Below are 13,447 nucleotides of genomic sequence, written 5' to 3' on the forward strand. Positions count from 1 at the left end.
AATATAGGCTCAGAGCTCCTTTTTCAGCCGAGACTAGTACTATCACCAGGGTGGAACAAGATCACTGGCAGGATCTCAGGAGGTCACTGCACTTCACTGCCTTCCCTTCTTTGTCTGTCGCAGACCACCAAAGACTGGTCACTCCACACGCGCCTCCCTCTGACAGACATCAATATCAGAGTATCTCTGCAACCTAGCGAAGGTTTGGAGCCGAGTTAAAAGGGCCGTCCAGCTGCTTGGGCTCTAATCCAGATCTCGGCGCTCCAGGCGCCCACACACTGCTGCTGAACCAAACCGTGATTGATCACCACGAACAACGAGCGATCGGACACCAGGAATTAATTTCAGCAAACAAGCCGCACTCCCCCAGAGGCGCTTCAGCCTGATCAAACCGGTCCACTGGAGCCGGCTGGAATCAGAGAGAGAAGTGCGGGGAAAGTCAAACGTGGATGAGGGACCGGTCTAATATCTGGAATTATAGTCCGTTATATAACCAGCTCAGCGGGATGACGGTGCTCATATCTGATGAACTTGAAACACTTGGAAGCAAATCTGGTCACGTGACCTGACGGGCGTCACAGCGGGGCTTATGTGGCGGACATTTTGGATGTGACTTACAGGCGGAACTTTGTCAACAGTGTCAGTTTTGTGTCAACTTGAGCAATATGTCCTCAATTCACTAAAGGAGGAATTCATTTGTTGTATTGTAAATTGTTGTAAAAGCAATGTCATTTAATACATTTCCTTGGTTTTTGAGAAGTTTCTTTGACCGTTATTTTACTTGGTTTTTGAACATGCGTGTGTGAGGCTCAGCTCCAGCTGATTTTTTGCTTGAAACTTCATCAGCATTTCAGAGCTTTTAACTCGTGTCTGCTGGTGAATGGACTCGTGTCCTTCAGGCACCTGCGACTCATCGCCGGCGCTGCGGAATATCAACTTGTTTTCACTCATTAAAGCGCCGGCGTCTTCCAGTGTGGGAGGTGATGTAGCTCGGCGGCGACTTGGTCCCTGGCGACTGAGGAGCAACTCTCAGGGGAGTGCAGAGTGAAAACATTATCACCTGTCAGCTTCCTCTTATCTGTGCGCCACACAGCGTCTCTGGCCGGCGCTGGGGTCGAGGCGGTCGCTCAGCCTTGCTCCCGACACCACACACAAACCACCACTAATTGATGTGGCACTGACCCGGGTGTCCAATTGGTTCCGATTACAGCTGTTGGTGTGTGTGTGTGTGTGTTGGGGGGGAGGTAGGGGGCGCCGACGCTCACTGGGTGATGCACTTTTCCGCTTTAATTAAAATCTCAGTTGAGTCACACTGAATCTGACAGACTGGTGCTCTTATGCAGATGAGGCGGCGGGGTGCCTGACTGTGACCCTCTCACCGGGGAGAGGACCACCAGCCTCCGTCTGGGCCCCCTGGGGAGTCGCGCAGACCTGGATGGAGTCTCACTGGATCATCAGCAGCTAATTTGAGCCTTGTTACTAAGCGCCAGCGACAAACAACAGGATAATGAAGAGATTTGGTATTTAAGTTGCTGGAGATGTTTCCTTCTAGACGAAGGCGTCAACCCATCTCCAGGGAACGTCTCCACTGCTGTAGAGTCGGTGAGTTGGACCGTGTGGTCTAATCTGAAGGCTGCGTGAAGTTTGCTGCTGAGAGTCGGCGACCTCTGTGACCTTGCTCTGTCATTTTTGGGATTTCACTGTGCTACTGAGCGCATCCATTCTGTCTTAGATGCTCGAAGGTGTTACGCACCTGTGGACAAGTGAGCGAAACACCTCAATACCAGATACACCACACCATCTACTGAGGAGTCAAAATGAGTCACAGAAGCAGAGGTCCACTTGAACATCACATGAGGAGCGGGAGGGTCATAAGTATGCGACAGCGCCCCCCTGTGTTAATTATGTCAGAACAAACAACAGACGGGAGGTTCAACTTTCACCCTAATCTGAAGAGACACCGCTGCTGAGCCACATCTGGTTTGAGCGGCGGTCAGAAGTCAACATCTGCCAGGCCGCCGTGCCTCCCCCGCACCAGTCCAGATTAGAGACTGACCCAGGCCCCGCCCCTGCTCCGCCACGCTGCCCGGATTAACCACGGGAAGCCGCTCTGCTGTCACACAGAGAGCCGCGCGAACACACGGACACGGTCGCTGCTGATCCGGTGAGGACAGATGGAGGTCCTCACTCCAGGTTATCAATCAAACAAACTAACCCGCTGGCCTGTCAGGTAACCGCCACCACCAGACTAGACTGAAACACTCGCTGACTTGAGGGATATTTTTAGGACGTTTCAAGCTATTTTTATTTGTTTAAAGACATTTCTGGGCCACTTCTTCTATTATTGTTGTCATAGCAAACATGTCCACGTGGGTTTTAGAGACCCATTCTTCCTGTTTTTAGAGCTCTACAATGACCTTGAAATGATGTGGTTACGAGAACTTAAATAAATTTTTAGACAGAAGTTTGCTTACAGTACAAATCTCTGAGAGGACTCATTTTTTTAAAACAGGTTACGATTATCAATTTTACAAAAAAAATAATATATATATATATTTTCCATCGAACGACCTTCAAAGCTGCAGTTGGCTGTTGAATGGGATGAGAGTGACTCTATTTTGAATCGATCAAACTTCAATTTCACAGTTGTCAGAAGTAAATCCCATACAATGTGTCGTAAAAGCTGAATTTAAAATACATTCGGCTTCTGAGAAATTCTCATTTTCCTGTCGCTTTATATTCACCCAGTGTGAGAGAAGATCAGCTCATCAGTCTCACATTTCTCCAAAGGGATGAATATTCTTTCAACGATTTCACTGCGTTAATAAATTCAATTCCTCTATGGCCAGATCTTCATAGCAAGTCCTCCATCTCCACCTGTCTTGCTCACTCACGAGACACACCTCCGTGTCCTCATTCATCTGCCAGCCTCATCTGTTCCTCTTCTTCTTGACCTCCAACATTCTTGGTCCAAGACCGTCCTTCTGATACACTCATTTCTGATCGTGACCTTTTGAGTCACACCCCAGGAGAACCTCAGCATCTTCATCTCTGACTCTACTGACCCCTCAATCTCAAACCCAGGGGTCGTCAAACCGGTCCTCTAAGGGCAGGTCTGGTGTAGGTCTTTGATCCATCCAGTCACTCCATAGAACCAGTCCGGCATCTGAAGATTGCTGCTGCTGCTGGTGTCAGCTGACACTTGACGGGTTAAACAATACGTGCTTGACTGGATCAAAAGCCTGCAACGCCCCATCTCCCTGACTGCACTCTCTTCTTCACTTCCCTTCATCTATGTCCATCACTCAGGCCGACTGAGTCCAAATATTGTCACCTCATCACCCCCCTCCCCGACCCCCAACTTCACCTCCTCCTTATTCTCCCAATATCATTTCATTCATCAATGATCTACTCATCATTCTGGTTTATCAGTGAGCATCTTTCTGAAACAGAAAGGGGGGAAATCTGCAGCAATTCAAATAATATTATATATATATATTATAAATGTAATATATATGTAACATGTATTTATTAAGTACATTTATGAGAACAGAATTTGAATTATTGTCATTTCAATGCTTTGAAAAGTCAATATGACAGCGAAATGTATAAGTAAATATTAAAAATATTTTGCCATACTTTGTAACCATCTTGAAAAACACCATATTTAGGTTGTGGCAGTGCGCTGGACTGGATTACGTCTTGAGGACGGCTCACACATTTCTCCACACACCCTAATGATTCAAACACACACACGCGCTCTTCCAGCGTGTCGAGGTGTTGCAGATGCTCAGTGCAAGACTGCCATGAATCATTCACCGCCGCGAGAGCGACGGACGGAACCACCGTCACTGGAAAATCAGAAAACAGGACGACGAACACGTTTGATAAAAATCAGGAGGAGCGAGAGACGAGGGGGAGACGAGGGAGGGGGAGCGTCAGCAACAGTTGGCTGCCTGAGAGCGAAAGAGTTCTCTGCTGCTGCAGAGCGGAGAAACGGAGGGAAGAGAGTCCACAGAAAACGGGGGAGGAAGTAACAGAGAGACAGACACATGTTGAATCACTCACTGGAGTCGTCCGAGTCATATCCCTCAACATCCGGCTCCTCGTCCCTCCTGGAGACCTGAGACGAGGCGGCGGCTCCGGCCACGCCAGCTCGATCTGGGGTATCCTCATTGGGTCGGTCCGGGTCTGCCTGTGGGGAGGAGGAGGAGGAGGAGGCGGCGGCAGCAGCGAGGGCAGAGCGCAGGGGCCCGGCCACAAGGTGCGGCGGCGCGGCAGGGGGGAGGCCCCGCGGGTACCGGGGGAAGTAGTCGGAGATCTGCTTGATGGGCTGGATGGGTCCCGGGCACACGTCAATGGCCATGTGCTCCTGGATGCTGATGGTGGGCTTCTCCCCTTTGCGTTGTGTCATGCATGCGGTCCAGTTCGGAGCCTTCGCCGAAAAAAGTGAGAAAAAAAATAAACAAAAACAAACATAAACAAAGGAGGCCAGGTGCCCCCCGTCCTCCTCTCCTGGACAGTGACCGGCGGGCGGATGGGCGCAGGTCAAGGTGTCGTCCAGCCCGGTCTACATGGAGGTCCTGACCGTGCTGACCCGTTCTGCTGGTTCTGTCCCCCCTGCACGCTGCCCACGTCTGAGCCGCCTGTCGGAGAGAGAGAGAGAGAAAGAGAGAGCGTCAGGAGCGAGAGGGAGTGTGCCGGAGAGGGAGGATTAGACAGGGAGGGGGGGAGGGATCAGCTGATGTCACTGCCTAGCAACCAGCCGGTAAACAGGAACCGTCGGCCGAAGCGCTTAATGATGACATTAACCCCCTCCATCTGTTGCGTGTGTGCGCATGAGTATGTATGTGTGTGTGCGCCTGCTTGTGATGACGCCTGCTCCACTGTGTGCGTGAGAGACGTGTAGGAACCGAGGAGCGGATCTAGACGGACTCGCAGGTGCGCGGGTGGAGGAGCACCAGGTTGAACGTCATAAGATGGTAGAACCACTCTAGACTGTTAGGTCTGAAGCTGAATGAAAGGTAAGATCACCAGTCCGAGACCTCAGCCACGTGATGATTCAAGTGGGGCCTCTTTGCACCAGCTGCTGCCCCCGTGACCTGCTGCCGGTATCTGCAGATCTCATCCACCAACATCATTCTTTTTAACTGCTTAGTCTGCAAATTAAATATGGACTTGCGGACACTGTGGGTGGAGTGACATTGCGCGGCTAGTTTTCAAGACAGCAACCATCAGCTTCAACAAAACATGGACCGCAACCTGATGCGTCAACAAGCAGACACAATGGCGCCACCTTGCGTTCACTGGTTACAATGCCATGAAGGAATGAAACACCAACAACGCGTCTTCATGAGATAGTTTCAAACTTAATGGTTCAGATAATTTCAAACGACGCAAAACTTGTTGACTAATTGGTTACTATACGCATATATATATATATGTATAGATATTTTTTCGTCCTAACCGGAATGTATTGCAAAATGAACATTTAGCTTGTTTAACACTCCGATGTCAGCTTCAGAAATAGTCATTGCTATTCAGAAAACTATTATTTAGAACAAACACACAATTTAAGGTAAGATTCGACCATAAAAAACGACTGAAGGAGGTAAATTCACAGAAAAGTTCAACACGTACTGGCAACAACTTAGCCACTAAGCTAACGTACTGACCTAACAGAGCAACAGGTGTTAGCATGTTAGCAGCAGATACTGACCACAGACATGTTGAGAGCGAAGTCTTTCCTGCCACTCAGAAGCTTTGAAACGCCCTTATATAAGTCGAAGGGTCATGTCTGAAGCTGGAGAAGCGCGTAGGAGTCACACCTGGAATTCAAGATTTGTACTTTGAAAACGAGCAGGTTGGAGCGCCATCTGCTGGAGACGAGGTGAAGTGTAGCTTCCACTTGTGCATTCGTTTATAGACTCCTAGTTCCCAGTACAACCTCTTCTAACTTATGCGTCAGCTTTATCGATGGGGTCCGAGACGCTCCTCGGTCAGAGTGAGACTGTTTGGGAGAAGAGGTTTAAGGCAGCAGCACAGAGAAACGGAGGCCACAGTGTTTGAAGCTGGAACCTTTTATTACAACTTCCATTTACAGCAGTTCCACTGGAGAGTCCTAGACAGGGTGAGGCTCCGCCCAGATCTACCGTACATATATACACAGAGGACGCAGCTCGGGAGCAGAAGGCACAGAGTCGGCTCGATACTCGCCTGCAAGCGCTGCTGACACGACGGGACGGATGAGCTGCTGAGATGATGCCAGTCTGTACACAGGGATAGTGTTCGCTCGTGTGAAGGTTACAGTTGGTGTCTCAAAGAAAACTTAAGGCATCTACAAATCAGGACCGAGGATGAGCGGACGTCACTCAATGTGGACCCACCCAGGCTGTGGAAGTCAGTTCGGTACCACAGCAGGATCTGTGCAAGTCAAGGACTGCAATAGGTTCCTGTTGGGTCAGATAGGTTTGTCGACAACCTGGGTGGGGTCATAGAGTTCACCAAGAAAGCCACAACATTATTGCCACCACCTTTGTGTTGCAGTTGAGCGACACAGCAATAAGAAGGTGGTCATAATGTTATGACCAGTCAGCGCATTGACTGGCCCGAGCGAAATGTCCCAATAAAATTCATAAGACTCGCAAACATCGAATGACAAATCCATTGTAGTGATCACATGACTTTCTGCCACTAAACAAATCGTTAACTACAAGAAAACACCTCTCCAATTCTAATGAAGGTTGTGAGCGTAGTTGAGATTATGTGGTGTATAGCTAAGTACATTCATCAGTGAGCTAGATAAGTGAGGCGGGCAGACGCTGCAGGTCACATGGGGAGAGTCGCGGCCTGAAGCAGGAGTGACAGAGCGAGCAGGACACAGGTGGGTCACCTGTGTTCACAAAAGAAACTGAGGTTTAAAGCTCGAATAAAAGTCAGCGTTAGCGCCGTGAAAAATAGGAAACCAAAGTTGTTTACAGTATTCCAACAAAAAAAAGTAAATCATAAACACATAATCGTGCAGATTTATCATTAATATTTACCATTGAAATTATTTTAATATTTTAAATCAAATATTACACATGATCAAAAAAGTTTTTTGGAATGTTGGAAATCCAAAACTATATCGTAAAATAAAAACATATCACCTAAAATAAATGAATACTAATATATGAGGATTGGCAAGTAAAAATAATGATGAAAAATGCCGATATGACAAATACAGTGATATGGATTCCAGCTAATATTCGCTCTTTCTTCCGTCTCCTGCTGACGCTCACGTCTAACCAGAACACCTACATTTGCAATCATAAATAGATCAACACCTCCACAGAAAAAGTGCAAGACAGGAAATATAGTTTCAGTTAAATACAAATAAATTATTGAAATTCAAACAGTGATTTTTCATCGGCGAGAAAAACACAAGTGAAGGAGACGAAGGAAGGAAGGACAGACCGTAGCAAGTACTGATAAGGCAAGAAAACTTCCTGCTTCGCTTCCTGCAGAGAACTAGAGGCAGATGATGATGATGATGAAGATGGAAGGCAAAAAAAAGTCTTCACACTTGATATTAATGTTTGATATGGCTGACTGATATATGTTGACAGTCCAAATAAAATAAAAAGGATTTTATGTTATAAATTTAAAGTTGAATTTCGGTGGAAATGACAATTTATGACAATTATTACAACTTTAAATTACTTTTGCTGATGCAAATGAATTAGAAAAATAAACATAATGCAATTTTAAATATAAAGAAATGCTAAAATGTAACCATATTGATTCCACTACAAAACAAAAGCTTCATGAGAATTGCTTTTATATTTTATGATTCAATTTGAACTCAGTCACACATTATCTTTATATTCATTAATAAAGCAACCCTTCATCATCACTCATCAAGAGACCAAATTGGAGTTCCAAAGTGATTTTCTGTCAAATCATGAAAAAAAAAAAAAAAAAAAAAGAAACAAGTCACTTGAAGTGGTTTGTATTCGATGTACAAAGTCACATGACCACCAGAGAAACCGACAGTTGTTGACCTAAAGTGCAGAATTGATCGATCGAAACCCTTCAACAGGTGAGGTTCTGTTGATGCCTCTGACCAGCTTCCACCACTCGGACTCTTCCACCTCAAACATCCGAGAGAGGAGGCTGCAAGGGTCTGGGCCGGGTGGGCGTACTGCATGTAGTCCTATGGCACCGGGGGACTCAAAGAGGCAAACAAAGAAACCCAGAAAGACGGAAGGTTCTAGAGATATTTACACAACAGCGACAGGCACTTGAGATCTTTGGTTGGACCAACCCAACGTTGCACAGAGAGACGTGTCGACAGAGCGATGGAGCTCCTTCGCCTTGATGTCCACCGAGCAAGTGGGAGGTCGAGATTCGATTCCTTGGACTCAGGAAAGTTCTGAGAGGATTAACGTTCGACTCAACCGTCCGACAGCGCCACCTGGTGAGAGACAAGACACACTGATGCTAAAGCACAAGACGCAAAGACAGAATCCTGAAATTCAGGTGGTCTCCCTCAAACTAGAGGGTAGTCAGTTTGACTCAGTCAGCAGGCAGCTCTTCACTTGGAACCCATGGTGGCCACTCGCACCGGCCTGTTCATCCTCACCTCACACACTAGTTTCTCAGACCCTCCCCTTAAGCCGAACCACCAAGATGGTCCACTCACTGAAGCTTCAGCTTCTTGACCTACACATCCTCTACACAGAACTTCTGAAACCAACTGATCCTCAAATCTAGTGGAGGGACTGAAGCCCTTCACTCCATGTTTATGTCCTCAACTCCACTTCAAAAATGACGGTGAGGCTCAGCAGGTGATCCTCTACCTTGCAGGCTAAATGATGTCCCAGAGTTGACCTTGGACTGAACCACGGAAAAAGCTTCGAAAGTGAAAGGATCCTTGAGTTCTAGGATCATGAGGCTCAACTGAAATCCAAAAACACAAGGCAGACTTCCCGTGTCATCACATCACCACGTACCTTCTCTGGAAAGAAGTCTGGGTTGGAGACCCGGACCTTGCCGGGCCGTCCCTTGATGACTGCATAACAGAACATGGTGATGACCATGACGAAGAGGAAGTAGCTCGTGTGCATCAGGTGCAGGTTGATGAGCGAGCGGTCGTCCTGAAACACACGGGCCACACAGAAAGTTTTATTACTGATGTACTCTCCCTGCATGACTCTCGCACTGACACTTACATCTGGGACGATGACAGTCAGTTTGGGGTTGAGTGCGTGGTAAACCTTGCCGACGGCACCTTTGTAGCACCACAGCGGGTTGTAGTCCTGACTGTACTTGGTGTCCGAGTCTCGAACGGTGGTGAAGACCTTGTACCAGGAGGTGGCGTTGGTGTAGGTCTCGGGCACGCAGTGAGGCGGCTGCCTGCTGACACAGAGCACGAGATGGTTCCTGAGTGTTTTTCCCCGAGACGGTCGCAGCTGCAGCGGAGGAGCGGGGGGACTCACACTGTGACGGGGAAGATGTTGCTGGACGCCGTGATGGTCATGCACGTGCTGAAGACCACCTGCTCGCAGTGGCCGTGCAGGACGCAGTCGTCGGAGCTCCAGGACACCGGCAGAGTGAACGTGATGTTGATTTCCTCATGGGCTTCCCGACCTGAAAAACACAGCCACAGTTTTACAGCGCAATGACTCCATGTGTCGTCAGTATTATTTATCAGAGTTATATCAATATGTGTGGAATCTGACGCTTTCAATCTTTTTATATAATATTCTAGTCATATATATATATATATATATATATATATATATATATATATATATATATATATAACAATCATAAATAAAATCAATAAAAACATTTTAGTACATTATTATTTATATTTATAGTATTTACAAAAAAAATATAAAATAATTCTATTCAGCAAATTCTTTTATGGCATAAAGAAGTCAGACTCTTGGGGCTGTCAGACGCCTCTGATGTGACGTCGACACGGCGTCAGGGAAACAGCTGCGAGAGTCGGAAGAACTCAACAACAAGCAGAACCATGACATGTTCTGCTCATCATCCGCACCAGTCATTGATGATACGACATGAGACCGTAGAGGGAAGAGTGAACGACATTATGAGCTGTGATGCAGAGGGACATAAACCAGGCTGCTCCAGAGAGGACAGTGGAGACGATGCTGTCATGGCTGTTTATCAAAACTAACTCTGGAGAACACAGACCATCACAAGCTGTTCTATGTCAACTGATGAAGACCCTAGAGAGGTGATTTAAAAAGCAGACACGCAATCCCCTAAACTCCATGTATCCAGACACCCGTTTTCCTCCTCGCCCCGCCTGCAGCAACACAAGCGCCAACACTGCAGCTACTGTCCTTGCCGCTGCAGGTGAGCTCAAAGTTTAGCAATGTGTAAGTTAAAACCTGCCCAGGTGGAGGTAAAGCAGCATACAGATGGAGAACAAAAAACTCCATTGTTGAACATTTTTGCATGTTTTAGGGCCAGTTTGAATGATGTCCAGTCAAACTTGTCTCATCGCTGCCCTGACCTGAGACATTCCGGTGACTCTCACCTGACAGGCCGACCTGCTGCCCGAGCACGGTGGCGTACAAGTGGGTGATGTTCCGCGAGTATCCTCCAAAGGGCCGCTGAGGATCCAGCGTGAGGGTGATGGGCACCGAGATGTTGATTGGTCCCGAATCATCCAGCAGCAAGGGGACCTGGGTGCTGGACCTGGCCTGACCGCTGGTCACCACCATGCTCTCCGGCGTGGTCGACTCGTTCAGGCCGTGCTTTATCGTCTCGTTCTCCGACACGCAGAAGTCCAGCTCGTTGTAGCGCAACAGGAAGGTGTTCCAGTCCTTCGGCAACAACAGGAAGTGAGCTTCAGCACAGAAACCAACCCATCTGCCCAGGTCCTGTCTCTCACCTCCGTCAGCTCTGGAGACTTGATCTCTTTGATCTTGAAGAAGTAACCAATGGTCAGGAAGGCGATGGCCACGGCACTGACGCTGATCATAAAAATGACCAGTGGGGGGCGGTTGTTGATGTAGCTCCTCAGGTTCTCCACAGGGGTCAGCAGGTAAACCTAGACCAGGAGCCAGTCACATGACACATGCACAGCATGCTGTAAGTGGCAGAGATTGAGGACAGAATAAGGGAGCTCCCTTATGATGCATTGTGTAGAAGACGTTTCAAGGCTTTGAACTGTAAACAGGGTTAGTGCAGCTCAGCCCAAGCTCTCTTCCATATTTTCAATAAAAAATGCTGTGATTGTATTGTTTACATTAGATTAGAATGCCTTTATTCAGCCCACAATGGGGAAATTTGGGTTTCTCTATAGAAGTTCTGCTTTGGACTCACATCCTCACGTTGAGGCTCCTTTCCTTGCATTGTTGCAGAATGTTTATATTTTCATTGACTAACAGCAGCAGATTTGACAGGAGATTAGATTATAGGATATTACCAGTCTTTCCAGAGAAACCCCTTCAGACAGGGAGTAAAAAGTAAAAAGAAAATAAACGTTTCAGAATTATTCCATGAATATTTTGAAACTTTGCTCATGACTCGGTTTTAAAATGATGTATTGGATACTTTTCCAGAGAGAGGGAAATAGCACATCTAGAATTCCATTAAATCTCCTGACTTAGAATGTTGTTTTCTCTAAAGGAACTTTTTTTTCCACAGACAAGATGCCGACGTACAGGCAGCAGAGGAGATGAGCTCGAGCTACAAACTTGCACTTGCAGTAATATAACCAGAGGTAAAGATGATTAATACCTGCCAGGCAGTCAAAACATGTTGTTGACTATGATCGTTGTTCTGCCTGACGTTGGTAAAGTGGTGAAGAAAGTCATGCAATATTGAGCAGTGGTGGACAGTAACGTCGAGCACATTCGAGCACGTGCACTTCATGTCAGTTGTCACTACATATGAAAGTCAATACTGCTATATAGTTCCATCAGTAAAGTACTTCAGTCAGTGGACAGTGTGGCCATTTATGTTACTATAACGTCCCTGTTTTGGCGTGTTTGGACCTTCAAGTCTCAATAAACTTGATTATAGTCGTGATATTTATGTAGTACTAACACTGTTGCTTCATAAGAGGATGTTAAAGCACTTTTTTAAACAAGTACAACAGACTGTTTACTCATTTTATGTCAGACTGCCGTGATACATCCCACAAAGGGGACATTTGTATTACATGCTAATTACATGGATACTTAAACTTTGATCAGAGAATTTAATACAACAGGAGAGAGTGTGTCATCCATCTCACTTAAAATTTATGGAAATATGTGACAATCATGAGGCACGCCAACGCTGAGAAGTTTCTGTATTAAGTATGAGAAAATATCTTTACGTTAAAACATGGTCCAACGCTGCGTCGAGTTACCTGCACTTTCATGAGAAACATTTGGTCTCAGACACAGCAATAAAACGCGTGCAGCCAATTGTTGGTAACACAATTACTAAGGTCTGAAAAGGCAGCTATTAATAAGCAGATGCTGTTTATATAACCAAGTTTAAAGCCGGTGCTATGTTTTTAACTGGAAAAGAAACAGAGGCGCACCATAGAATAGACTTTGATGAGCGATGGTGTCGATCTAGAAAAAAGGAACGTCGTGTCTTTTTTCGCGTTCCAGTCAACAACAACACCGCAGGTGTCACGAGCTGTCAACCTGGACGTGCTAGCAAGGCTAGCTGGCTCTGTGACAGCTCACCCGGACAACGAAACGTTTCACCACACACAGAAAACCCCGACACCACGAATAGAAATCATATTGAAACATGTGAATATCACTACCATTTTCTCCTCCTGCGCATGTGACGGACGGACGCCGGGGTTTGGTCGCGGGCCACAGCAGCTGCTAGCTTGTTCGGAGCTAGTCCCGCCTAAAATATCCCGCCCGGAACCAGGTCTCGGTTGTCTGTGGTCGCAGCCGGGCTCTCGGTGTCGCAGACAACCCGGACAGCGCTTCCCATCCTCCGCCGGCGAGCAGGTTTGGAACAGCGTCAGCGGGAGACGAGAGTCCTCCTCCCAGTCGACATGGCCACAGATCCGCACTGCGTAGAGAGGACCGCTGCAGCAACGCCTTCTTCCGTATTCACAAACGAGCTACGCTCGAAACCGGCCGCACATCTGATGACGTAAAAGAACGCTTACGAAGAATTCGCCTTCGTTGGAGTTTGCGAGATATATTTGACATCTTTAATGGTGTCACAATAAATTCAATGAAAACGCAATCTTGCCCGGAAAATCCTCCAGCTTGACCACAACTTGGATGAGTCAACTCATCTGTTGTTATTACCTCAAGTCCGATGTTTTCAGATAAAGTAACTCAATAAAAATAAAACCCATTATCAAACAAAGTTTATAAAGGCAATAAAAATATATAATAACTTTATTTACCCGCCAGATGGTCTAAAGCCGTCGTATCGCCCAAGTAATAGATATAATTCAAAT

The 13,447-nt window shown here is 46.8% G+C and overlaps 2 protein-coding genes across 5 annotated transcripts in view; both read right to left on the reverse strand.

The window, feature by feature from the left end:
- Positions 1 to 5,876, reverse strand: part of doc2b (double C2-like domains, beta) — a 56,076-nt gene extending 50,200 nt beyond the window's left edge. For both annotated transcript variants that reach the window (XM_053848106.1, XM_053848105.1), the window contains exons 1-2: positions 5,720 to 5,876; positions 4,069 to 4,646 (exon numbers count right to left, since the gene is read on the reverse strand). In XM_053848106.1, the coding sequence (XP_053704081.1) occupies positions 4,069 to 4,414 (346 nt within the window). In that variant the 5' untranslated portion in view covers positions 4,415 to 4,646; positions 5,720 to 5,876. The remainder of the gene's footprint in view (positions 1 to 4,068; positions 4,647 to 5,719) is intronic.
- Positions 5,877 to 7,956: 2,080 nt separating this feature from the next.
- Positions 7,957 to 13,128, reverse strand: tmem248 (transmembrane protein 248). 3 transcript variants are annotated; one of them, XM_053848109.1, is made up of 7 exons: positions 12,788 to 13,128; positions 10,910 to 11,068; positions 10,553 to 10,841; positions 9,480 to 9,630; positions 9,213 to 9,396; positions 8,994 to 9,137; positions 7,957 to 8,455 (listed from the first exon to the last, which is right to left on the reverse strand). In XM_053848109.1, the coding sequence occupies exons 1-7, from the start codon at positions 12,788 to 12,790 to the stop codon at positions 8,435 to 8,437; spliced, it is 951 nt and encodes a 316-aa protein (XP_053704084.1). In that variant the 5' UTR covers positions 12,791 to 13,128; the 3' UTR covers positions 7,957 to 8,434. The 3 variants fall into 3 exon arrangements, with proteins under 3 accessions (XP_053704084.1, XP_053704083.1, XP_053704082.1); XM_053848108.1 differs by lacking the exon at positions 12,788 to 13,128 and adding an exon at positions 12,377 to 12,476; XM_053848107.1 differs by lacking the exon at positions 12,788 to 13,128 and adding an exon at positions 12,344 to 12,476.
- Between the last annotated feature and the right edge of the window lie 319 nt (positions 13,129 to 13,447).

Source organism: Synchiropus splendidus, chromosome 17, assembly GCF_027744825.2.
Source record: "Synchiropus splendidus isolate RoL2022-P1 chromosome 17, RoL_Sspl_1.0, whole genome shotgun sequence".
NCBI classification, from domain to species: domain Eukaryota; kingdom Metazoa; phylum Chordata; class Actinopteri; order Syngnathiformes; family Callionymidae; genus Synchiropus; species Synchiropus splendidus.

What these genes read in the sequence shown, in the direction of transcription:
- tmem248 (XM_053848107.1), bottom strand. Translation starts at nt 12,397, where the DNA reads ATGTTTCTCATGAAAGTGCAGGTAACTCGACGCAGCGTTGGACCATGT. An exon ending in AGTCTCCAGAGCTGACGGAG is followed by an intron (nt 10,842 to 10,909) that starts GTGAGAGACAGG and finishes TTGTTGCCGAAG; the next exon opens with GACTGGAACACCTTCCTGTT. An exon ending in GCAGCAGGTCGGCCTGTCAG is followed by an intron (nt 9,631 to 10,552) that starts GTGAGAGTCACC and finishes TGTGTTTTTCAG; the next exon opens with GTCGGGAAGCCCATGAGGAA.